The sequence below is a fragment of the Globicephala melas genome, chromosome 10 (genome assembly GCF_963455315.2).
Source record: "Globicephala melas chromosome 10, mGloMel1.2, whole genome shotgun sequence".
Lineage (NCBI taxonomy): Eukaryota > Metazoa > Chordata > Mammalia > Artiodactyla > Delphinidae > Globicephala > Globicephala melas.
In genome coordinates, this window is record NC_083323.1 from 36,852,232 (window position 1) to 36,880,145 (window position 27,914).

Below are 27,914 nucleotides of genomic sequence, written 5' to 3' on the forward strand. Positions count from 1 at the left end.
CAAAGCTGAAATTTACTCGGGCAAGGAGTACTTAACATACAGTTCTCATTGCCAAAGCAATGGATGGAAAAGAGCTGGAGAGGTAATGAGAAGTGACAGATTCCGCCACACCCTAGATTGACTCAGGTCTCTACAACCAAGACTTCCATGCCCTGGTCCTGGGAGAAGGAAGCCGCTTAAAGAAATGACAAGCACGGAAGGCCAGACAGCCAAAAGATCCCCAAGCCTGTTCCCGTCCCCAGCAGTGCGGGCCAACACACGCCTTCCTGTAGAGACCTTTGTGTGTGGGAAGCCCGGACGAGGAAGAACATACCCCCTTCTCACACCTGCCCATCCCCAGTTCTTGCTTTCACCGGGGGCACTGGGACCAGCGCCAGCCGGCAGCGGCTTTGGGGGAGTCGTGTGTATCCGCGAGCGCGTGTGCGTGAGGAGGAGAGCAAAGACGTGATTACTTCAGAATTTATTTAAGGGCCGGTGGAAACCACTGCAGCAGCTTCCAGGGGAAGCCCTAGTTTCAGAGGAAGAGGAGGTGGTGGCTGCCAAGGAGTGGGTGGGGGGGCGGGGGGTGGAGGGACAGAGGAGGAGGAGCGGCAGCGACAACAGCACAAGACTAGTAAGGAGAGAAGATGCTACAGCATCCGCACCGGCGCCCAGCAGGTTGCTTCTACGGGCCAACTGATGCCAGCAAAGAGGCTTCCAAAGAGGCTAGGAGGCGAAGCTGGGTGTAGGGGGGCTGGCTGCTTGCCTTTCCGCAGAAGAAACACCTCTTTTAGGTGAAATAAGACACCCTAGCTTGGAAATAGGCAGGGGGCCAGGAGGGGACCTGCCCTGCTTCTCGCGTCCCTGGGGACTCGCTTCCCTTTAGCTTTCCAACTCCTGGTGGTAGCCATAAACTCCAGAGGGGCTCCGGGTGGGTGACTGGGTGGAGAAATTCCCTTCCAGATAGTCCTCACACCTTTCCCCAAAGCTCAGGTTTCGGGGCCACACTCTGGGTGGCCCGGTGGCGGAGGGAGAGCAGCGTCGCTTGGTTCAGTTTCTACAAGTCAAACCCAGTCCCCACTTGCCGGCTTCCCGGGTCTCCAGCAGCACGCGGGGAGCTGCGGCTGTTCGGGCAATCGGGCCACTGCTGCTTTAAGAGCCGCCTCCCCCTCTCCTCCCTTTGACAATGGTCTGAACCGAGCTCTGCTTCCCAAAGCAAAATTTGTAATATGCCATTTTTCCGATGGACGCTTCTCCTTTTGGCTGCTGACGGAGCCACGGAAAGATGCCGAGCTGCTGCCACGCCACCCAGCCGGGGCACGTTCCAGAGGACGCCGGGGCACCCGACTGTCTAAGCTACCTTTCTCCTCGCGTTGCTAGGGAAATGGTCCACGAGTGCCGGGTGTGAGCCTCCCCGCTCGTCAAGCCGGAGACTGCGGTTGTCAGTGATCAATTGAAGAAGCAGGACCCGAAATTACAGACATTAGGTACAGAAACTGTATTTGAGTTACACGGTTCCCCCCCCCCCCCGGCCCCGGCTTTATTTTTTTTTACCCCTTCCCCCACCCACCACCACCACCACCCCGGCCCCACCCCGCCCCCAGGGAAGATGAGATGCAGATTCCCTCCTTGTCAATCACTGTTCCGTACCTCTTGCTTTCCACCCCCAACCTCTCCCTTCTGTTTCTCTACCTTCTCCCTACTTGGATGTCTCCTGTTGGGCAGGATGAACAGTTTTGGTGCAGAAATCATGAAGTCAACTTCTTCAGGGTGGTGGCGGGGGTGGGGGGGGTGTGGCTGAGAGAGAACTGTCCAGCCCGCCGTATGGTGTGTGCAGGGTCTTTGGCCAGCTCTAAATTAACTGGGGTAAAGAAAGTGCAAAATGCTTCCATTAAAGGGGTTAATAATATTTCCTGAGGACAGGGTACTTCAAAGAGTTAACTAGGAGGAGGAATATTCATGTAATGTAATCAGACAATGGCTAGGATTTCTCTCACCGAATTATTCCTTGTGGGTTAACTGAGGTGGAGATAGGTCAGTTCTTAAGACTAAATCTTTGCAGAAGAAACTGACTACAGAGAATAATTACATCTTTTTCTCTAGTAGGATCTAAATCCTAAAGATCTGTTTGAATAAAGTGATTCATTGACAGAAAAAAAGCCTTTTGTAGCACTGTCATATCTGAATAGGTACTGTTTGAACAGCACATATTGCTAAGAAACACACTGGATCTTGAAAGCCCTTGGGTAATGACTCCAGTGGGCATTCAAAACTTTTATTTTGAAATCTGAGGGATTTAGAAGACAGTCAAGGTTATGTGCTAAGAAAAAGGGAGTTGGTTTTCCTGGTATAAAATTCTTCAAGCTAAATTTAAGCACTGAGATAATTAAACCAGCTAGGTGTTTTGTTTTGTTTTGTTTCTTTTCACAACAAAATAATGTCTCTAACTAGACCTTGAAACTTTCAGTAATTTAATGAAAAGGGGCATCAACATCTAGAAGAGTATAACATAATCCATATATCAATTGACTGGGGAGGGGATGACAAAAAGACAAATATCAAAGCAAATTGTTAGTATGCCCTTTCTGGTTTTTCAGGAATTATGTAGTACACTGCAGTTTTTAATATTGAAAATGATTCTAAAAGTTAAAAGCGGTATATGAAATAGACTAGAGGTTGAATGACCATAGCCTTCTGTACTATGCAAGTTGCTTCAGATTTCATCCATTCTGTAAGAGGGTGTTTGACTCTTACATTGAATACAGATTTTTAATTGCTTTTAATACCTAAAAATGTGCATTTAGGAAATAAGTTGTACTATATTTTAAGGAATATACAACTATTTTGTAATTTATATTAGACAGAATCTCAAGATTCTGTTTTATTACAAGAAACTAAGCTAGCTCATGAAAGTGGCCTTATTTTTTGCAGACAAATTTTTTCCTTCTAATTTTGATAAGAAGACTTTAGATTTACTTATTTGGGTTGACTGTGAGGAAAAAGAAGCATGTATTCATCTTATTTCCTAAGTAACTTTTGCATAGCTTGATTTTTTTTTCAATTAAATTTGAAAAGTTTAGAGCACCCATTGGAATTAAACCTTTAGGCATGGAAGCAGAATGAATCATAAAGGTAAAATACTCTTTCTGCAAAGGTTAATGTTGGTCATTTTATAATAGAAAGAAATACTTGAATTTGCAATAGTCCTTTATTAATTAACAATCTGTTCTCAGTCAGGTATCCTATTGGACCCCTACAATGGGCTTGCTAAAATAAATGCTTGCATTATTATTCCTACTTTACAGAGGAGAAAACTGAAGTTTGGAGACATGAAGCGACTTGCTCTGGTTCACATGCCTTGGGAGTAAAATTGAATCAAGTTCTTTTGAGTGTAGATTTTCTAAATTCCATCATAGCATCTTTCAACTAACTAAATCAAAGAGCAACTTTTATACTGATCTAAGATCCTGAAGTTTGTGAATGTCTAATGTCTCACGGTGATGACGTTTGTTAGAATTAGGGTAGAATATTCAGAAGAAAACTGTAGCTGAGGTAATCACTACAGTTATGTTTTTCCTTGGAATTTAAAGTTGTTATAAGTAATTCAGAGTAGAGGCAGGCTAATAGCTTTCTTCAGGAAGGATATGATTTAAAATACAGTTTTGAAAATGTTTAACCTTAAATTTAAACCTTACAAGTGTTTTGGCACAGGTTGTCACTGTGCTACCATTTCCTCTCCCAGTATTTTGTTTTAACCTTAAATGTCAAAAAGAAACATTGGCTTCTTATAATGATTTCTCAGAATGACACAGCTGTTCAGTGTGTGGATTTTATGCATGGTATGTGAACTAATTGCTTTAAATATTTAAATGTGTTGGAACATTTTTTTTTTTGTTTTCCAATTCCTTTTTAATTAATGTAAAGAAAATTTGTAACAGTTAGAAAAGAGTCTCATCTTTTCCACCTTTGTGATATTGTCTGAATGAAATTCAGGTTAAAAAAAAATCAAAAAATATATTTTCATCCATTAAGTGGTTAACAATAATATCAAATGTTTGAGTGTGAGTGTGTACATGTGTGTGTTGTGAGTCTGTGTTTAAATACATCCTATATATCTACTCTGCTCTATATTTTAGGGTGAATAAGAAATTGAACAATTCAAGTTCTGGTCTTCAGGGAGCCCAGTGTTTTGAATGATGAGCAATAATTCAAAGCATTACCTCAAATTGTTCTAAAATTTACCACCGCCTTAATTCTTTTGTATAGGCTATATACAAAATACTTTCCTTTATCTTTTAAAAAGTTTCTCCTGGTTTTCAGTGGGCCCTGACCAAATTATTCACAGATAATTGAATTCTCTCCTCAGTAACCCAATTTATATCAAGAATCATAAAAAATAATTAACTATTGAGCTGTTAAATCTTGATATTTTATTTGAAAATATCACCAGAAATACTTTCCCCAAGGACAGGAATATGTAGGCAGAAAAATGAATTGACAATGTATTATAAAACCAAAGAATGCTCCAGGATCAACAGCCAAACCAGCCTTTCTCCACATCAGACTTCTGCAAAACCAAGCTCTCTAATTAACAGCTCCTGGCCTCAGTACAACAACTAAAATTGAGATGGATTTGATTTTTTTAAAAAACATAAGATAGAAAAGAGAAAATAAGATAATTTCTGATTTTTAAAATGCTACACAACAGGTCAATGTTACATCTTAATGTCTGTGTTTTCTATTTTAAATAAATAATTTAAAAATATTCTGAACAGTTCATTTATTTTATGACTGACTCCTGATTAGCAGTTAGGATGTGAAGTTGCTACATTAGCTAATGTAATTTATGGCATCTGTTCTGTGGAATATTTGAAAGAGTGTTAGTTTGTATTGTTTGGATGGAAACCAGACAAAGCAGCTCACAGGAAACAAAGGAATAAGTGTAATTGGTAGTATAATAACCTAAACAAATTTATGCATCTCAGTCTATTTCATAAAGCATATGTCTAATTCAGTCAGAATCACTTGTCTACTCTGTGTAGACTACTGTAGGAATTCAGGAAGAGAGTATATAAAATTAATGGGTTGGCCAAAATGTTCGTTCGTTTTTTCCATAAGCTGGCTCTAGTAGCGATTAGTGATCTTTGACTTCATTCAAAACAATTTTGTTAGACTGTATGTGGCAGCTGTCATATTAGTGTGCATTTAAAAAAACCTTATCAAAATTGGTGAATTTCTGTGTAGTCATTTTAATATTGAAGATGGAAGGAAAAAAAGCAACATTTTTGGCATATTATGCTTTATTATTTCAAGAAAGGTAAAAACGCAACCGATATGCAAAAAAAAAAAAAAGATTTGTGCAGTGTATGGAGAAGGTGCTGTGACTGACTGAACATGTCAAAAGTGGTTTGCAAAGTTTTGTGCTGGAGGTTTCTCACTGGACGATGCACCACGGTCTGGTAGACCAGTTGAAGTTGATAGCGATCAAATCGAGTCATTAATTGAGAACAATCAACGTTATACCATGCAGGAGATAGCCGACATACTCAAAATATCCAAATCAAGCATCGAAAATCATTTTCACCAGCTTGGTTATGTTAATCACTTTGATGTTTGGGTTCCACATAAGTTAAGAAAACCTTCTTGACTGCATGCGATTCTCTACTTAAACGTAATGAAAATGTTCCGTTTTTAAAACAAATTATGACAGGCGATGAAAAGTGGATACTGTACAATAATGTGGAGCAGAAGAGACTGTGGGGTAAGTGAAATGAACCACCACCAACCACACCAAAGTCCAGTCTTCATCCAAAGAAGGTGATGTTGTGTATCTGGTGGGATTGGAAGGGAGTCCTCTATTATGAGCTTCTTCCAGAAAACCAAATGATTAATTCCAACAAGTACTGCTCCCAATTAGACCAACTGAAAGCAGCACTTGACGAAAAGAGTCCAGAATTAGTCAACAGACAACGCATAATCTTCCATCAGGATAATGCAAGACTGCATATTTCTTTGATGACCAGGCAAAAACTGTTACAGCTTGGCTGGGAAGTTCTGATTCATCCGCCGTATTCACCAGACATTGCACCTTCAGATTTCGATTTACTTAGGTCTTTACAAAATTCTCTTAATGGAAAAAATTTCAATTCCCTGGAAGACTGTAAAACACACCTGGAACAGTTCTTTGCTCAAAAAGATAAAATGTTTTGGGAAGATGGAATTATGAAGTTGCCTGAAAAATGGCAGAAGGTAGTGGTACAAAAGGGTAAATACGTTCAATAAAGTTCTTGTTGAAAATGAAAAATGTGTCTTTTATTTTTACTTAACAACTAAAGAAACTTTTTGGCCAATCCAATAATAAAATGGGAGGTGTAAAGTCAAGAAGCTTTAAGTTAGTTGTATGAAAAAAATTAATAAAATTAAAAAGTAAAAGCTAATTTTTATATAAAAAGAATACTCAATTATTTGGGGATTTTCTAAATGACAGAATGAACATTAATTCATTCAATTATTTAATACAAACATCATTTACTTCCCACCTGTTAAATGCCAAACACTATGCTTGCTGTTAACAACATAATAACGAATAAGGGTAAGATGGAGGTATTAGCTATAAGTGATTTGTAAACTTGCAGGGAAAGAAAGGTGATCAATTAATAAGCTTAGTAACATCTTATTATAAACTGAATTAGGTGGGGTTAATCATGAAAAAACTTTGAGAAATAGGTTAAATCAAGCTGCGTTTTGTAGGTAGGAGATATTTAGACTGTCATGAAAAGAGAAAGCATGTTAGATGGAGGAAGTCAGTGAACCATATTTCATTGAGGTCAAAACTTTTAGCATCATTGGAATTGGGGAAGTGGGTAGAGGAGAAATAGACAATTAGGTTGATGAGTTGCAAAGAGTTTGGAGAGTTGAGGGTCAGGTGGGATTACTGGAAATCATTTTTTTACTAAGACTTCCCTCCCTTTTACTTTCTTTAAGCAATGATGTGTGAAGTGATGCCCACAATTAATGAGGACACCCCAATGAGCCAAAGGGGGTCCCAAAGCAGTGGCTCGGACTCAGACTCCCATTTTGAGCAGCTGATGGTGAATATGCTAGATGAAAGGGATCGTCTTCTAGACACCCTTCGGGAAACCCAAGAAAGCCTCTCACTTGCCCAGCAAAGACTGCAGGATGTCATCTATGACAGAGATTCGCTCCAGAGACAGCTCAATTCAGCCCTGCCACAGGTATGCCTCCTGGGAGCTTCTGTCCTTCCTACTGCAACTGAAAATGTGATAAGACTTAAATAAGCTTTGCTTTATTCCCATTCTTAAAATTACTTTTGCCCTTAGTAGATATGATATGCAAATTTTGGTGAGAAAAACTTAAGAATACATAATTAATTCACGTGCAACCTTGCCTCAAACAAAATTGTGGTACTTCGGTGGTGGGGGATTTGAAACATGAGTTCCTATCTGGTCTTTCTCTTGAAAATTTTATCTGTTTTTTTTGGTGGAGGTAGAAAATTACCTGTTGATCAGCTTTTAATTACAAGAATGTGGGAATAGCTTTCTCCTTCTTACTTTTTAAACACTATTATGACATTTGGAAATATGTATTTTACATTTTCAGTTATGTAGTCTGTCTTTGGAAATAATAGTACTTTGGAAGTCTGCTGTCCAATATTTTTTATTTGTCTTTCTTTAATAATGCCTGACACCTGCTTAAAATTCTTGAACTTATTGATGTATTACCCTCTCTTCTGAAAACAACATTTTGACCAGTTTCTTTTTTAAAAAAAATATATTTTGGAAATAGGAGAAAAGGCAAAAGTTCAGCTTTATTCTCACAAACTTAAAATTGTTAGATTTTAACAATTTTATTTTATAAGTAAATATTTATAAAATAATTATTTTATATGTACTATGTAATAACATGTTATATGCATTATGTATATGTAATAATAATATTACTATTATATGTAGTAATATTATAAAAAATAACTTTTTTTTTTTGTGGTACGCGGGCCTCTCACTGCCGCGGCCTCTCCCATTGTGGAGCACAGGCTCCGGAAGCGCAGGCTCAGCGGCCATGGATCACGGGCCCAGCCGCTCCGCGGCATGTGTGATCTTCCCGGACTGGGGCACGAACCCATGTCCCCTGCATCGGCAGGCGGACTCTCAACCACTGTGCCACCAGGGAAGCCCCTTGAATTTTAATTATACTGGTGCAAAATCTCTTATCTAAACCCCTTGTGTTTTAAAGTTTAGAGTTTCCCCAATTTTTGTATGTGTACAATGTATCCTATGGAACACTCCACTAGCCAGATTCTGGGAAGCACCCTATAATTATACACTTTCATATTTCTGAAGAGAATTCTATGAATATTGCTACTGTGTGGAAAATATAAAGACTATAAATGACCTCATGTTAGTAAGGTCTGGTTTTGCCACCAATCAAGTTTGCAATATACTTACAAATAAATATCAGTTTTCAGAGTATTTGAGTTTTGGAATTAAAGATTAGGGATTATGAGCCTGTACATTTAGATGGTTATAGTTCCAATCTCTTTTATAAATACTTTGACACATTTTTTCAATATTTATTTGTATTCTACTATTAGAAATATTTAATACCCCTAGCAATCCACAGGTCCTCAAAGATAGTGATGGTCCTGTCATTTGTTAAAGCAAGTATTTAATAACCTCATCTGTAACTTTAGGGCTATAAGTTTTTTGCAAGTAATAGAGGAATATAAAATTCTTCTTCAATTGGTATCTTTGAATCTTTTAAAATAGTTTGTGAGCAATGTACCTGCGCTGTTTGGTGGCATTTCATTTGACATTTACCTGGAAGGAGAAAATGACTCCCATAAATGTGAGTTTTGAGGCAGAAATAAAGTATGTAAAATTGAAAACTACTACTACAATAACATAAAAGTAAAATTTGTTTTAGCAAACATGGGACAGAATTCAAAGCAGAGTCAAACTTTATGACATATCATGTTTTCAACTGCCTATACAATATTTTTTAGCTGTTGATGATTTAGTGCTTTGCTTTAGTCATTTCTCTCCTATAACATTTTTTATGAACACATGCAGCAGTGATTTTAGTAATCCTAACCATGTAAATATTTTGTAGCCATATTGTTTACTTTTTCATTATGTGATGGAGTGTAACTGTTTAACAAGGACTGATAATTCCACATCATTCCACATTCTAGGCCTGATGTTTCTAAGCTATACACCGATTTTCTACCTTTCTAATGCACAGATCCATTTAATGTTCCATGGAACCTGAGATTCAACATGTCCAAACTCAGTTATCATCTGCCTCCCACTGGACCAAATCTGCTCTAACTCCTCACCCAGACACCTGAGAGTCCTCATAGCTGATTGCTTTCTTCACCATCTCTGAATTGGGCCATACTGTTTTTTTTCTCTTAAATAATCCTCAGATCTCTCTATTCTTTTCTGTTCTTTGGCACCTGACCCTTAATTTCTTTTTCGCTCTATGTCCTAACATTCCCACTTTTGTAAATGTGTCACATTGTTTGCTTGAATAATAGCACACTGCTTGCTGTGTGCTGACAAACATCATGCTATTCCAGTCTTTTTCCTTCAAGCATATTCCTTTCTGCCCATAAGTTCTTCCTCAATATCTCTGTCTGGTTCATTTCTCATCCTAGCCAAGACTTTGTCTGTTCTAGGAAGTCTTTTCTGAATCCCCAAATACATGTCTTCTGTGTTTCTTACCCTTATCATTTTATCATTACATTATCTGTTTATGTGTCTGTTTCCCACCCTAGACTATAAGCTCCTTGAGAACAGGAGTATATCTCAATCACCTACAACCCTCTGGATCAGCAGAGTACCAGGTCCATAGTGAGGGCTTTTAAAGTAAAACTAAACTAAATGTATATGCATTTTGATGTAGAAAGAGGAAAAAAATTGACATAGGAAGATCTGGTTTGTAATGTGTTTCTATCATACATTATCAGCTTGAGTCAGGACTTCAAACTGACATGCTACAAAAAGTGGTTAATATTAATACATCACAAGGTAGTTTGTGATGATTAAAGAAAGTAATATAAGTAATTGAGGCATTTATTTACAAGGCATTAAATATGTAAATGCTTGCATTTGTTTTATCCAGAATGCTAAAGATGAACTAATTTCTGCATATGTATGTCAATGAGTATTAGAACAATTTGCTAGGAATACTGATAAAATAAACAGTCTTTAACATTTTTGAAAACAGAGCAAATATTTACCAATTACTAATATGTTCACTAAGAATACTTAAAGGAGAGGTAAGGGGAGTGAAACTTCCATTGCAAAAAGTCATTAGATATAAAAGTTTAAAATTTCTTTTCAGCATCTGATTTAGCATATATTAAGGGTCTTCTGTGTATTATTAAATGATTACATATGTTGTAAAGGGGATAGAAAAAAAGGAACATAGTTTGGTTCCCACAGAACTTAGGAAATAGATATAAATGGATCCAAATTAATACAGTACCAGAAGATTATAGAAGTACTGAAAGTATTTGCACCATAATACTGATATGTTATTAACTACAGAAAGTTTCATGTGGAAAGTGATATTAAAGACGTATTTTTAAGAAAAGGTTAGAAAGGGCTAGAGGGTATTTCGCGTCAGGCAGTACAGCTGTGCATAGAGGACCCTGCTTAAGGACATGTGGGGGATTAAAAGTCAGCCTGTGGTGGCTTCCCTGGTGGCGCAGTGGTTGAGAGTCCGCCTGCCGATGTAGGGGACACGGGTTCATGCCCCGGTCCGGGAGGATCCTACATGCCGCGGAGCGGCTGGGCCCATGAGCCATGGCCGCTGAGCCTGCGCATCCGGAGTCTGTGCTCCGCAACAGGAGAGGCCACAGCCGTGAGAGGCCCGCGTACCGCAAAAAAAAAAAAAAAAAAAAAAATTCAGCCTGTGTTCTGCTTTCCAGGCTAGGCTTGGTGTTCCTAATTTGCGTAAAGGAGACAGTTGATCTAGCAGTATACCTAGTTAAAAAGAGAAGAGTAAATAGGAATTAAATAAGGAGAGTAACTAACAGATTGTTTGTTGAAGGGCTGTAGGGTAGGAATGAGGTTTTGTATAGTGACAGTGGAGGATTGCAACCTGTTCATATGTGTGGTGGAAGCTAAGGACAGACATTTGTATACTTGGTAAGCAGTAGAAGTTTGAGTGAACTAGTGACATGATAAGGCAATAATGAAGGAATAATGTTCTGCCATTTTGATTTAGGATAGGTTATATAATACTCATGTATCAGTTATCTATGGCTAAAATAATGCTATGTAACAAACGACACAAAACCTCATTGTCATGCAAAATATTGGGTTTATGGAATTCAGCTGACCTTGACTTGGACTGATCTTGGCTGGGCTCACTATGCCACTGGTTGGCTGAAAGTTGGCTCAGTCAACTGTATGTTAACTGGCTTTCTGATCTAGGATGGCCTTAGCTGCACCAACAGGGGCCCCTCAACTCTATTCATGTGTCTAATCCTTCAATAGGCTAGTCTTTGCATGTTTTCATGGTGATGGCAAAGGAGTAAGAGCAAAGCAGAAACAAGCAAGTACTTTTAAGCTTCTGCTTGGGTCTTTTTTTCTTTTTTTTTGTAATACCCCTTGACCAAGCCCAGAGACAGAGTGCGAAGCAATGCAGCATCACGTGGAAAAATTACAAAGACAGATGAAACACAGTTAACATCATTTTGGTCATTATTTATGTTAGGAGAGCTTATTGTGATAATGTAATAGTTCTGGTGAGGTGTGGGAATTTGAAATAGGATTGTGAACCTTGAAATTAAGAAAGACATGTTAATGTAAAGAATGTTGAGGGGAAAGAATGGACATAGCCAGATAATGAACTAAATGGCCATGACTTTGGACTTGAGTTAGAAGATCTGAATTTGAATTGGAGTTCTTCCACTTATTAGCTGAGATACCACTGGTAAGTAACTTGACTTCTCTGAAACTCTGTTTCCTTAATTAGAAGGAGGGGATGATATCTACCCTAGGAGTAGTTAAAAGGAGGTGTGTGTATGTGCTTCAGAAACCCTAAACATTATAAAATGTCACCTGGTATTTTTCATAAACTGGGATGTGCCAGTATATATTCTGATGAGGAATTAAGTTAAAAGAGGCTACTTGTGGAGAAGAGGGATACATTTATATTTTAACATCTTAAAATACCAAATATTTAAGTGAAACTTAAAGAGAGTTACAGAAGTCACTTTTATTCTAGAGGCGCTCTACCTAGGTATCTTTTGGGCTTGCTACTTACTAGCTTAATAACCTTGGTCAAAGTACTTAGTTCAAATAATGATAGAACCTGCCTCATAGGATCATTATGAGAAATAAATGAGCTGGAACATGGCAAATGATCAATTCAGTGCCTCACAGATAGTACATGCTCAATAAATGTTACATGCAGCTATTGATGCTGTTATTATTACCATAGATAATATCATCATTATCCTTAGCCAAACTTAACTGCGAAGTTTTACTGGGTAATAATGAACACTAGCACAAGTTGAAAGCACTAAAAATCCTTACTCTCCACAATCTTTATCAAATTTTGTAAGTTCTTTGATTGATCATTCTTTAAGGAAAAAAAAAATCCTAACTACACTCTCTTAAATGGTTTTCCCCAATTCTTCACTTCCTCACTTCCTGTTGTGCTAAGAAGATAACATCTGGATTGAGCTCCTTCCTTTTCAATGAAACCTAATGCCACCACCACATACACAAGAGTTATATCCCTCGCTCCTGTCAAAAAGAAAGATGCTGCATATTTTGCTACCTCTGATTATAGTTATTCTATTCTTAATGTGTTTCTCTTTTTTCCAGTTAGGTATTTTTCCCCTGGCCAAATGAAATGGTATTTATCTGCAGCCTTTATTTCCTGTTATTTATAACCCTTTATTTGTCTTTCTTTATATCTCTTTTTTTTGGTGTGGTCATGTCGTGCAGCATGCAGGATCTTAGTTCCCTCACCAGGGATCGAACCCATGCCTCCTGCAGTGGAAGTGTGGAGTCCTAACCACTGGACTGCCAGAGAAGTCCCTCTCTTTTCTTTTTTAACCCTTATAATCAGGCTTCTCTCATCACCATTCTCCTAAAACTACACTCCTGTATGCCACCAATGGGTACACATTTTGCAAATCTAGTGATCCTCTTTCATTCTTCATGTTCCTTGGCATCTTTGTGCCAAGTTATTCTATTAATTATTTCATCTTGAAATTCCCATGTCCTTAATTCTTCATAACCATTCCCCTCATAGGCTACAAGGTATGTTGTTCTTCAGTACTCACTCTTTTCCCACATACCCCCATACACTTATTTATACCCATACTCGTCTTTATTTACCTATATTCTCCAATCTTAAGCATTGCCTTTCTTGTTTAAGAGCAATACTTCCCTCCAAATCCTTGACCCCTCCTTTTCATCTCCTCCTTTGATTTTTTTTGTCTCCAGCATCTTCAATTTCTCCCTCTCCCTCTCAGCTGGCTTTTTGGTAACATATTCAAATCTGTTCCTTAAAAGTAAATGATAGCAAGTACAACACCAATAAAAGAGTTCCTTAACACTGTGTCTCCACTTAGCTACCAATCTCTTTTATTTTCCTTTATTTCCCAACTTGTCTGTTTTCACTGTCTCAATATCTTCATCTTCTATTCACTTTTTGAGCAACTGCAGTTGGGCTTTTCCTCTAATACCTTGCTAAAAATTATACTACCGGTAACCAATTGATGAATGCAATAGGTTTGTTTTATTAAAATTCACTGCAAAATTTGACACTGTGATTAACTCCCTTCTCAAAAATTACCTCCCCAAACAAAAAAAAAAAACAAAAAACTATTTTACCCTCTTAACTTTTATGACACCACATTGTCTTCATTCTTAAGTCTCTTTGACTTTTTTCTCATAATTTTTTTCTGTGAGCAATTCCTCATCTGCCACTTTTTAAATGTTAAATAATAAATAGAAGATGAATGATAGTAATAGCTAACATTTCTGAACACTCTGCCTATACCAGGCAATGTTTTTATTTAAGCATCCAGATATTAAAATGAAGTCTTTCTGTTTGAGGGGAGGCTAAATAAGTGAGGTACAAGACTTTATTTGCAGGATGTGCTAACATATAATCCAACTAATAAATCCAGTATTAGGTAAAACTCTATTTTAAGACTCTACAAAGGTTGATAAAGCTAAAAGAGAGACAGAACTGTTTCGCATAGCTGTTGGTCTGCTGAGCATAATCTCCTACTCCATGTATGAGGCATGGGGTGATTCCTATTCAACTTAGCCAAGTGAGAAGGGCTTCAGGGGAAACATTCTGAGCTTGATGTGTTTCCTCCAGAAGCTGAAGGATATAGAGGCTGAAGTCTAAAAGTCACAGCCATGGCTGGAGATGCCCCTGCCTCTACAGCAGATTGAAGAGTCATTTCTCAGATAAACTGCAACTCCTCCAATATCAACACAAAGGTTAATTTTTTGAAGAGCAAATGGTTCCCTCAAAAGGGGATATTACTTAGGGTTATCTTTGTGTAAACCCACAGACTTAGTAGACTGTTAGAAGCCCAGGTTTCTAAATGGTGAACAATGAGTAACAAATTGGGAGACTGATTTCAGAGAAGAGACTGAGAGCAAGTCAAGTAAAACCGGGGAAGAACCTACAGAGGGGTTCTTTGAGAAAGCCAGGAACACGCCCCAGAAGAAGGCTCATTGATTGTGTATTTGCCATTCAGAAAGCCCTGATCATAGATGACAACTAGGTCAGCCCATACCACTGTGATCCGTCTCCCCAATTTCTCCTTCCCTGGCCCTGATTCTTAGAAGGGTCAGAAACTGTTGCTATGGGTGGGGGATGTCAGAGTAAAGAGAGACCACCATGCCCTCATCCTCTAATTCAGACCTAGTTCAGGCTCGTTTCAAGCTTTGAAGTATGTGTGAGGGGTGGGGGATAGCACATCTTTAGGTTGGATAGGAGCTCAGAACTAGTAATATTATGCAGCCCTGTATTGAACCAGAACTATGAAATTGTTAGACTGCATAATTTCATAACAAAAGGACAGATGGTTTATTTTCTAAACATGAGCAGAAAAGCTAAGACATCTGGCTGAAATTTCATTTGGGGTTAATTTCTTCACCTGAGGGAATCAGAGGAGATGTAATAATATTCATTTCTGAAACCAGCTCTTTCATTAAACTGGTTAGATGTATTATCTCAGTTAATCCTCAAAACATTCCAATTGTGGTGGTTATTATTATTCTCATTTTAGAGATGATAAAAACTGAAACTTACTAGGTTAAGTAACCTATTCAAACAGGATTCCATTCATGGCTTACTTTTGTTTTATTCTAAGCCATCTTCTTTACTTCATTATGTTCATCTAGATTTAAAGAAGTATTAAACTTCTGTAGAAACCTTTAAGAGACATGGGCCACTGAAAGCACTTATCAGGACTACTCCTAAGTTCTAATAAGGAAAATTTTATTAAAATAAAATTATCATTAATGAAATGTGAAATGATTATTAGAGTTGGTATAATTATACTGAATATAATTATTCAAGGATCCCAATCCTCATATTTATGATACCATGAATTTGCCTTTTTATGTGCCTTTTTTTAAGTTAATAAGCAAGACAGTATAGGCTTCAGGGAAGAGTATTTAACTAGAAATTACAATACCTGGATTTCAGTTTCAATTTTGCCAAACTCTGTGACAACAGAAAATGATTGAACTTCTCAGGCTTCTGTTTACTTACATATAAAAGATGGAATTCTAGTACTGCTTAATATGTTGTATACTTTTGCCAATTTCAAATGATTATAAAGGGTATGCACTTTAGCTTTATTAATTTATTCATAGTCATTTAATACACAATTATTATTTATTCAACAAATATTTTAGGGCCTGCTCTGTGTCAGGTTCTGTGTTTACAGTATACATATATATATTTTTTATTTTAAGACCTTGGCCAATTATGGTTTCTAGGAATATGCTGTGGTAATAAGAATACAATGCCTATAATCCACTGAATATTATATTTATTTGTAAATTCTCTGAAACTATTGTTTATAGTTATTTTATTGCCTTTTATTCTCTACTGTGATGAACGGTCCATGTTCCTAGAATAGGCCAGTTCCCTCTTTTGTGTTCTAGATCTCCCCCCCCCTTGCTATTCTAGGACAAAACGTTTTCCCTCTTTTTCCTACATCATCAATGTTTCCATCTGTAATGGATTATAACAAATAATATTAAATATGCTTATATTTCTCCCATTTAAAAAATCTATTAACAACCATGCTCTACCAAGCTACCACCCCATTTATCTTTCCCTTTACAGAGAAAGTTAAAAATTTCTTTTCCTATACTTGTTCTAATTTCTCTCCTCTCACTTCTCTTGAATCTATGCCACTCAGGCATTCACCACATCAACTTCATCTAAAATGCTCTTGCAAACATTATCTATAGTTTCCATATTGGTAAATGCAGTGATCAATTCTCAGTCTCCATTCTTGTTTATCATTAGACACTTTTCTTGTACTTTCTTCGTTTGGCTCTAGGACAGCTCACTTGCCTGGTTGTTCTCCTACCTCACTGGTCATTCCTCAGTCTTTATTGTTAGTTACTTCTCATACTCCTGACTCATTAATACTTGATTACTCCAGGTCTCAATACCTGTACCTTTTCTCTTTCTATCTCTATTGACACCACTGATGATCCCTTCCATCTCCTGGTTTTAAATACCATCTAAATGTTGGTGACTCCGGAATTTACGTTTTTAATCCAGACATTTCCTCTGACCTTCAGACTCATGCTGTCAAATGCAGAAATTTAACATGTCCAAAACTGCGTTCATGATCTTCATTTAGTCTTCTGCATCTCAGTTAATAGCAATGTCAATCTTATGTGGGCTTAAGCCAAAACCTTGGTGTCTTATTTCTTTCACATTCTGTATTCAGTTTAGCAGTTAAGCCTCTCAGTTCTATCTTCAAAGTATGTGTAGACTTGAACCACTATAATCACCTCTACAACTACATCTTAAGAGTCACCATCTTTTCCAAGAGATTAGGATTTTGCTAACTAGTCTCCTTGCTTGTATCCACGTACCTTATCAGTTTACTGCAAAAACAACAGCAAGAGAGATCCTGATTCTGATAAAAGGTAGGTCAGATTTTGTTTCACATCTGCTCAATTCTCTGAAATGCTTTTCCATCTCAGTGTAAAATCCCAGGTCTTTAAACTGGTTCAAAGGTCTAACATCTCTGCCTCCTCCTCTTTATCCGTCTGATATCATCTCCTGCTATTGTCTAGCTCACTTACTCTACTCCTACCATCCTGATGTTCTTGTTTTTCAACAAGTCAGGCATTCAACTGCCTTAGGGACTTTGCCCTGGCTCTTCCCTAGGCCTGGGAAAGTTGCCTCCCCATAAAACCATGTGACTTGCTCCCTCAACTCATTCTGGGCTTTACTCAGATATCACCTTCTCAGTGAGGCCATGACTGATCACTCATTTAAAATTATAATAGCCCCTCCTTAATACTCCCAGTCCTTCTTCTCTGCTTTTACTCCATAGCACTTATAACCATCCAACACAGTGCATATTTTATTTCTTTGTCTTGTTTATTATCTCCTTCTCCCTCACTAGATTCTATTCCGTGAAGCCAGGGGATTCTTTTTTACCGGTTCACAGCTGTGTTTTCTGCCTACAACAGTATCTGGCATTTAGTTGTTGTTCAAAAAAACCAAATAATAAAATGAAAGCAAAAAGTATTCCTTTGCTTTTTGAACACATTCTCTATATTTTGTACTTATATGGCAAGTCATATAGTCATAAACATGTTAGCATATATTAAATATCTTGATAAAACAAAAGAACAAATACAATTTATAAAGCCTTATGGCTGAAGTGTTTATAATGTTAAAGTCATAGTATATATGAGTCTGGTGTTAATATTACACCTCAAAGCCCCTTCCAGAATGAAGTGAGTTTTATATCAAGAGGTGGTGGCATTTTGAATATTTTACAAATCAGAGCATGGGAGCTTAGAATGTAAATGACTTGCTTTGAAGGTATGAATAAGGATATTACTCCAAGTTCTTTTGACTTCAAACTTCATTTCTTTTCACATTTTTTCATGCTCTTTTACTAAGGAGTTTACTTCCTAAATTAAGCCAGCTTTCATAAAAGAAATAGTATAAATAGTTTTGTGATGTTACAAAACTACTACCACTGTTTGACATCTATATCTGACTTTCATTTCATGGAAAAACAAAGATAAAAGTAGAATGTTTGGGTTAGTTTTTATCTTTGAAGCAGTTTATTTATTTATTGTTTTGCTTGCTCTCATTCTCATTCTCTAAAAATAAATATTAAGAGAAAAAAGATATTAGTATTCTCAAGATGAATTTCTAACCTGAGTTTTCCAATAAATTTTATAGTCTACTTTGGTATACTTAATATTAGCATGCATATGATTCGTTTGTTTTTTGTTAATCTTTGAAGAGAAAATCTAGATTCAGTAACAAAGGTGTTGAAATTCACACTATTTACTTTTTACTGGATATTTCTCTTCAGAGCCTTATGGCTCAAAGCTAGGTAGCAGCCATAAAAATGCTGTAGTTTGGGAAAAGAGAGAGAGTTTAGAACTACAGTTGTGGAATTCTTTTAAAACATGACTATCACACACTAGCTAATTATATCATACATCTTTGTATTGACCTCTGCAATTTAATTAGTTTACAAAATAGTAGCTCTGTGTTAGCTTATGCTGCATGGCCCTTAGTAAGCCCTTAAAATTTCTTGTCTGATTACTTAACAGTCTTAAAGATTATGTGATTTAATCTTATTGAAGACTAGCAGGCCAAAGGTACATAGGACTTGAATTTTAAATTATACTTTGTATTCTAATCCAAGTTTTATTTGTGGTTCTAGTGATTTTTTTACATAAAAGTCTACTAATTTCCCCCAAACATGACAGAATTTATTTAGTGAGATTCTGAATAATAGGTAATTTCTTTCTTGATCCTTGAATTATGACACATTTCTCCCAAAATGAAATTTTTAAACTCTTTTTTGCCTCCCATAAAGTGAGATCCCTTATCCTGGAACTTGGAATGGGTGCTATGGGAACAAAGTAAATCTCATCTCTCTTGGCTCTTATCCCCTCCTCCCACCCCTCCCAGGAGGTGTTCAAGAGATCAGATCTCAGGTCCCTTTCAAAGGCAGGTATAAGAATTAACAGTTATTCCTCAAGTACCTTGGCAGAAGAAAATTTCCGCTTTGAAATGTTTCTTTGACTGCAAGCCCATGTTAATTTTGATATTAGAGGAAATTGCTGAAGAATGGGAATGATTAGAATTTGACATCACAATGTTCTACAGTAAACTAATTTTTCTGGTTATTTTTACCTATGATTCTTTTTATGCCCACTTTTACGGTAAGCTGCTTTAAGATATATATTTTGGCTCAAATTTTTTTCTATTCCTGTTAAGAGTTTAGAAAATTCACTCATGTTTTGATGACTTATAGATTTTTAATTGACTAAGTTAAAAAAATACTGGTTATTAATTTGAAAGTTTTTCATGATGAAGTTCTCACCTAATGATCAATTAATTCCAAATAATGGCCATATTATTTTATCATTGTTAATTTTATATACGGGAAATATTATTTAACAATTCTTATTTAAAATGTCATCTAAAGATTTTATTGCCTGATATACTCTGTCATCAGAATGTGGTCCTATGAACTATATTCAGTCTGTACAAAATATTCCATGGCAGTTTACACTGCTAGAGACAGAAGAAACTTATCTACTAGCATCTTTTTCATAGAAAAGATGTGATTTCTAAAATCACATTTTTTTAAGTAACATTGCTAAGTAAATGTAACTTTTCTTTTAAAAAGGTAATTTCATTTTACAATTCCAAGTCTAAAGTTCTATGTTGGTATAAATCACAAGTTTTAATGACTCCCACTATGATTATAGAGTTCCTATTTCTCTTTACAATTCTATTAATTTTTGCATATGTTTTGAGGCTTTTATTAGTTGCATTCAGCTGAATCATTGTTAACTTCATGGCCAATTTAACCTTATGTCATCATGAAGTGTCCTAGACAGGCATTTTCTCATAAATTCTATTGTGTCTGATTTTAATAGTATTATAGCAGATTTCTTTTTTGTTAGTGTTTGCACTGTGCATCTTTTTCTATCCTTTTACTTTCAATGTGTCTGTCTGTACATGTATCACAAATAGCAAATAGTTTCTGGATTTTATTTTTATGCAGTCTGTCAATCTTTTTAAATTATTTGGTCTCTCTATATTTACTGTGATTACCTGTATATTTGTACTTAATCTACTATCTTACTAAGGGCTTTTTATTTTCTCTATATGTTTTGCATTTCTGTTATTAACATTTCATGTCTCCTTTTGAATTGATTAACTATGTATTTTTTATCATTCAATTTCCTCCCTCTATTACTCTGGCACTTTTACACTCTTGCTTTTCTTCTAATAGTTAATGTATAAATTACAACATCCATTTTCAGTGTACCAAAGTGTAATGTTTTGTTTTGTTTGTTTTTAATGAATTTTTATTGGAGTATGGTTGCTTTACAATGTTGTGTTAGTCTCCACTGCACAACAAAATGAATCAGCCATAAACATACAGATATCCCCTCCCTTTTGGACTTCCCTCCCATTTCCAAAGTGTAATGTTAATGTGTACTTTTCCTGCCTTATATTTCCATGTGTATGATGTGAAGATATTATTTTGTAGCTGTCTAGAGGCAATATTTCCCTTAGATTATTTATACATTTACCATTTGTGTTACTAATCACTCTTTCTGGATCTCAGATCTTACATCTGAGGTCATTTTTATTCTACCTGAAAAGCAGCCTTCGATATTTTCTTTAGTGTAGATCTAAAGATAAGTAATTTCTCAGCTTAGGACTTTCTGAAGATGCCTTTATTTCACCTTTATTCTTCAAGGATGTTTTTGCTAGATATAGAATTTTAGGTTAGTGGTATTTTCTTTTGGCACTTTTAACATATCATTTTATTTTGAACTTCATTGTTGCTATTGAAAAGGCAGTAGCCAATTTAATTGTTGCCTCCTTGAGAATAAATTGTACTTTTTTTTGTTTTTCCTTTTGGCTGCTTTAAAGAATGTTTCTTTTTTTTAAGAAGTTTTACTATGATGATCTTACAATAAAATGTATTTATTTTTTCCTGTTTTGTGTTCATAGGTATTACTGACACTGTAACTTAATGCCTTTTATTATTTTGGGAAAATTCTTATTCATTTTTAGAAATCATTGCTACCGTCAAATTCTGTTTTTCCTTTAATTCTTGAATTCTACTTCCTGTATGCTTATTCTCATTTTGTATTCTATGCCTCATATACCCTTTATTTTCTATCCCTTTGTCTCTTTATGATTTATCAGGAATCTTATTTGTACCTTTATTTATTTATTTATTTGATCTTATTGTATTAGATCATAAGTAAACCAATTTTTTTTAATGTGTAATATTTGTAGTTTTTCTTATCAGCAAAGCTCATTCAACTTGCAGATGCCATTATTAGAAGCAGAAGGCTATAAGCTTTAATGAGCTCAATAATGTACTTAATTGAAAAGACAGCTTAAAGCAATTTTCTTAAAATAAACATGCCCAGTACTGTGAAAAATAGTAATCAATTATCTTTCTTAATTCATTTTCTGATGTATTCCTAGTTTTGTTACATATTCCTGCTGGATTCTGGTTGTCAGTAACTATTGCAACAGTGTTGAAAAATCATCTCTTTTCCTCCAGCATTTCCTCCTTCTAATACGTCCTCCACACAGCTGCAAAATTATCTATTTAAAATTCTAATATGAGTATGCTACTCCCTTTCTTAAAATGCTTCCATGTCCACAAAAAGAAAACAAAAAACAAACAAAAAACCTCCAAAACTACTAGAACCAATAAACTAGTTCAGCAAGGTCACAGAATAAAAGATGAATATGCAAACATTGACTGTTTCTATCTAGTATCAAAAAGTAAAAAAATAAATTAAGAAAACAGTTCCATCCACAATAAAGTCAAAATAATTGAGAATAAATTTAACAAAATACATAACTTTATATGTACTGAAACTGAATACTGAAAACACACACTGAAAATTATAAAATATTGCTAATAAAAATTAAAGAGATCTAAACAGGGAGAGACATTCTATGTTCATGTTTTGGAAGACTCAAAATTAATACAACACATATGCACACATTGATCTATATACTGAGCACAATTCCTATCAAAAATGTCAGCAGCCTATTTTGCAGGAAGGGAGAAGGTGATTCTAAATTTTACATGAAAAGGCAAAGAACACTGAATAGCCCAAACAATCTTGAAACATAATAACAAATTGAAGGACTTACACTTATTGATTTCACAACTTAGTCTAAAAGTGCTGTAATCAAGATAGCTTGGGCTTCCCTGGTGGCGCAGTGGTGGAGAGTCCGCCTGCCGATGCAGGGAACACGGGTTCCTGCTCCGGTACGGGAGGATCCCACATGCCGTGGAGCGGCTGGGCCCGTGAACCACGGCCGCTAAGCCTGTGCGTCCAGAGCCTGTGCTCCGCAACGGGAGAGGCCACAACAGTGAGAGGCCCGCGTACCACAAAAAAGATAGCTTAAGGATAAACATATCCTTAAAATAGATTAAGCACAGACATATGGATAGAACAATGGAAGACAAGAGAAAGTACCAAACAAAACTCTTAGATTTATGGTCAATTGATTTTTAACAAATATACCAAGACAGTTTAATGTGGAAAATATAGACTTTTCAACAAAAAATGCTGGGATAATTGGATATTCACATAAAAATATTAATTTAGATTCTTACCCCATACCATACACAAAACTTAACTCAAAATGGCCCAGAGACCTAAATGTTAGAGCAAAACAGTATGCATTTTAGAAGAAGAAAAATTGGAGAGAATCTTTGAGACCTTGGATTAGGCAAAGATACATGGCACTATAAACATAATCCATTAAAACTGATATATTGGACTTCATCAAAATTTTAAAATGGATACTTTATAAGCCACCATAAAGAAAAATAAAAAGACAAAGACAACTAGAAGAAAACATTCCCAAATTATTTATCTGATAAAGGACTTGTACTCAGGATATAATAGGAACTCTCACAATTCAATAATAAGATAATTAAAATATTCCTAAACAGAAAGTGATGTCAACAACATAGTCTAATAATAGTCCCTCACTCAAACTGCCCCCTCAACAACAACAATTTGGCATTCCATTCATGGATTAAAGTGCCTTTGTGGAAGCTGTGGGATTCAGCACTATATGCCAAGAGATCTGGGAGGAGTCTCACCCACTATGTATTGAGTAATAGACATATAGACCCTGGTCCCAGCTGTGGACCTTGCAGTGGCCTGTGAACTGTCTCCAGCCCCTCTTGGCTGGGGTCCAGAAGACACTGGAGAACAATGTCTTAGACAATCACCAATAATCAAGAGAGCCTTTATGGAAGTCCAGGTTTCCAGTGGACAAGTTGCAGCACCAACAAAATTGGTACACTCACTATGGAAAAGAGTATGGAGGTTCCTCTAAAAAGTAAAAACAGAATTATCATATAATCCAGCAATCCACTCCTGGATATATATCCAAAGGAAATGAAATCAGGACCTCAAAAAGAGATATCTGCATTCCCATGTTCATTGCAGCATTACTCACAATAGCCAAGATATGGAAACAACCTAAGTGTCTGTTAGCAAATGAATGGATAAAGAAGATGTGATATATACATGAAGGAATACTGTTCAGTCATGAGAAAGAAGGAAATCCTGCCATTTGCAACAACATGGATGGACCTTGAGGGCATTATGCTAAGTGAAATGAGTCAGATAAAGACAAATACTGTGTGATATCACTTATATGTGGAATCTAAAAAAGCCGAAATCATAGAAACAGATTGTAGAATGGTGGTTGCCAGGGACTGGGAGCAGGAGTGGAGACGTAGTATGTGGAGGGAGAATAAGGAAATGTTGGTCAAAGGATACAAACTTCAAGTTATAAGATGAATACTTTCTGGGGATCTAACGTACAGCATTGTGACCGTAGTTAATAATACTGTATTACATACCTGAAAATTGCTGAGAGAGTAGAACTTAAATGCTCTCAGCACAAGGAAGAAACAGTAATTACTTGATGTGATGGAGGTGTTAACTAATCCTGCTGTGGTAATCATTTTATGATGTTTAAATGTAATCAATCATATTGTGGACGTTAAACCTACACAATGTTATATGTTAATTATATCTCAATAAAGCTGGAAAAAAATAAGATATCGGAACATTAAAAAAGTGGGCAAACAACTTGAATAGACGTTTCACTAATGATGATAAGTGGATATCAATAAACACATGTAAATATACTCAACACCTTTAGTCATTAGGAATTCCAAACTGAAACCAAAATGAGATTGCAGTTCACATCCGAGAATGTTATAATCAAAAAGACAGCCAATATCAAGTGTTAATGATGTTGTAGAGAACCTAGAACTTCCATAAATTGCTGATTGGCATCTAATATAGTACAGCCACTATCAAAAACTCCTAAAAAAGTTAAACATAAATTCCATTCTTAGAAATCTACCCAAGAGAAATGAAAACATGTCCACATATAGTCTGTTTACAAATGTTCATAACGGAATTATTCATAATAGCCAAAAATGGAGGTGGAAAAAACATCCCTCAATTGGCAAATGGACAAAATACTGTATATCCATATAATGAAATGCTATTCAGCAATACCAATAGCAAACTACTGATACTACAGCATAAGTGAAACTAAAAAGCATTATGCTAAGGGGAAGAAGCCAATCACAGAAGATCACATAAAGTATGATTCCGTGTATATGAAATATCTAGAAAAGGCAAAGCTATAGAGATGGAGAGTAGACTAATAGTTTCCTAGGGATAGAGGTGGGAAAATGAAGTAACTGCAAGTGAGCACTAGGGATCTTGGGGTAATGGGAATATTCTAAAATTGTATTGTGGTGATGATTATATAACTCTATCCATTAAAATCATGGCATTGCACACTTAAAGCAGATGAATTTTGTGGTATTTAAATTATTTCTCAATGAAGGTGTTAGAAAAATATTTTTTTCATGGCTCCTCGTCCTCTAGAACAGTTTTCAAAAACTTCACAGAAAATAAGAAATCACAGTGCTTGTTGACAATGACATCATCTTCTCTGGATACTTCCATTTCATATTTTTAATAATCACCTCAGATAACTCATATAATTAGATTTGGAAAACACTAATCTGGAAAATAAATTATTAATCTTCTTACTATATTTCAAAATCTGATTTCAAATCTGCCTCTCTTCCTCCTAATATTCCACTGTGTGCCTCATAACTTAAAATACAAGCCTAAACTTATTAATGCTGTCTTGCTCAGTGTCATTTCATGTATTTTTTTTTTCTCCAAATGCATTCTCTGATAATATAGAGATTTTATCTTATATCTCCATATCTCCCCAAACTACTAATGCAGTGCTGAGCCTGGCTTTATCTGCAGTTAACGATTGTTAGATGTTTGAAGAGTTTCACTTGGGGTTAAAGAGAAAATCAAACTGTGAGCACCAGAGGCACAGGAAGAGCACCTATCATTTTCACCACAGTATTCTCAGATGTGAGTGCTATATGTACCTTAAATAGAAAACAGTGGTAACATGAGACCATGGTTTTATCTAGGACAAATATCGATCATTTTCAAGCTGAGAGACACTGTATTCCTGCCCTCAGTGATTTTACATATTTTCAGAAGTCACAGATTCCTAATCAAAACATTATAATAAAATGTCTATGTTATAGAGAGGCATGTGACTAGTAGTACGGGAACACAAAGGGCAGGCATGTAGGTTATCCTGGGGTGTTATTGTACTTCCCTTATAGAAATGAAAAAGGTAAATGAAAGATGCATTTGCCTTAAGGAATGCTTAGCTTATTTGAGGTGACTGATGATTAAACCTATATTTATGATTATATATGATAGAAGTCTGACAATGATGGAAGTATGGAAATAATGAACATGAGCAAAAATCTCAGAGTAGTGGAATAGGGGAAGAGAAGAAGCATGTTGATCACAAATTCCCAAGTACTATATTAACTGACTCATTCAACTGTTTTATTTTGTTCTCATGAGAGTCCAATATAAAATAAAACTTCTTTTAATTAAAAACATTTAAAAATAAATAAAGAGTATTGAGGGGAAAAAAAGAAACATTATGAATTAAAAACAAGCTCATCAAAAAAGGAAAGAAAGAAAGCGTACTGAAAGTAGTCCCTTTAATTCTGTTTTATGTATAGTAAGATAAAAATCTCAGAGAAGTATGTTTTCTCTCTCACACTACTGGAAAGTATCAGAAGCAGGATTTAAATACAGGTTTACCTAATTATTTTATTTTATATATATTTATTCATTTAAAAATTTCTTTACTTATGGTAAGGGCACTTAACATGAGATTTACCATCTTAATTTTTTTTATGTGCACAATACAGGATTGTCAACTACAACACAATGTTGCATAGCAAATCTCTAGAGTTACTCATTTTGCATAACCTAAATTTTATACTATCGCACCTTTAAAATGCAATCTTTTTTGAATTTTATTTATTTATTTTTATACAGCAAGTTCTTATATACATATTAGTGTATACATGTCAATCCCAATCTCCCAATTCATCCCACCACCCCCCAACACCACTTCCCCCCTTGGTGTCCATATGTTTGTTCTCCACATCTGTGTCTCTATTTCTGCCTTGCAAACCGGTTCATATGTACCATTTTTCTAGATTCCACATATATGTTAATATACGATATTTGTTTTTCTCTTTCTGACTTCACTCAGTATGATGGTCTCTACATCCATCCATGTCTCTACAAATGACCCAATTTCGGTCCATTTTATGGCTGACTACTAAAACTCCATTGTATATATGTACCACATCCTCTTTATCCATTCATCTGTCCATGGGCATTTAGGTTGTTTCCATGACCTGGCTATTGTAAATAGTGCTGCAATGAACATTGGGGTGCATGTGTCTTTTTGAATTATGGTTTTCTCTGGGTATATGCCAAGTGGTAGGATTGTTGGGTCGTATGGTAGTTCTATTTTTAGTTTTTTAAGGAACCTCTATGCTGTTCTCCATGTTAGCTGTATCAATTTACATTCCCACCAACAGTGCAAGAGGGTTCCTGTTTCTCCACACCCTCTCTAGCATTTGTTGTTTGTAGATTTTCTGATGATGCCCATTCTAACCAGTGTGAGGTGATACCTCACTGCAGTTTTGATTTGCATTTCTGTAACAATTAGTGATGTTGAGCAGCTTTTCATGTGCCTCTTGGCCATCTGTATGTCTTCTTTGGAGAAATGTCTATTTAGGGCTTCTGCCCATTTTTGGATTGGGTTGTTTTTTTAATATTGAGCTGCATGAGCTGTTTATATATTTTGGAGATTAATCCTTTGTCTGCTGATTCGTTTGCAAATATTTTCTCCCATTCTGAAGGCTGTCTTTTCGTCGTTTATAGTTTTCTTTGCTGTGCAAAAGCTTTGAAGTTTCATTAGGTCCCATTTGTTTATTCTTGTTTTTATTTCCATTACTCTAGGAGGTGGCTCAAAAAAGATCTTGCTGTGATTTATGTCAAAGAGTATTCTTCCTATGTTTTCCTCTAAGAGTTTTATAGTGTACAGTCTTACATTTAGGTCTTTAATCCATTTTGAGTTTATTTTTGTGTATGGTGTTAGGGAATGTTCTAATTTCATTCTTTTACATGTAGGTGTCCAGTTTTCCGAGCACCACGTATTGAAGAGACTGTCTTTTC

At 36.0% G+C, this 27,914-nt stretch overlaps 1 protein-coding gene across 14 annotated transcripts in view; it reads left to right on the top strand.

Moving 5' to 3' along the window:
* The first annotated feature begins 617 nt into the window (after positions 1-617).
* The window catches only part of PPFIA2 (PTPRF interacting protein alpha 2), a 475,760-nt gene continuing 448,463 nt past the window's right edge, over positions 618-27,914 (top strand). For 4 of the 14 annotated variants that reach the window (XM_060306812.1, XM_060306811.1, XM_060306818.1 and 1 more), the window contains exons 1-2: positions 625-1,466; positions 6,964-7,214. In XM_060306812.1, the coding sequence (XP_060162795.1) occupies positions 6,966-7,214 (249 nt within the window). In that variant the 5' untranslated portion in view covers positions 625-1,466; positions 6,964-6,965. Of the gene's footprint in view, positions 1,467-6,963; positions 7,215-27,914 lie in introns of all 14 variants that reach the window. The other 10 variants (XM_060306805.1, XM_060306804.1, XM_060306810.1 and 7 more) reach the window with 5 other exon arrangements.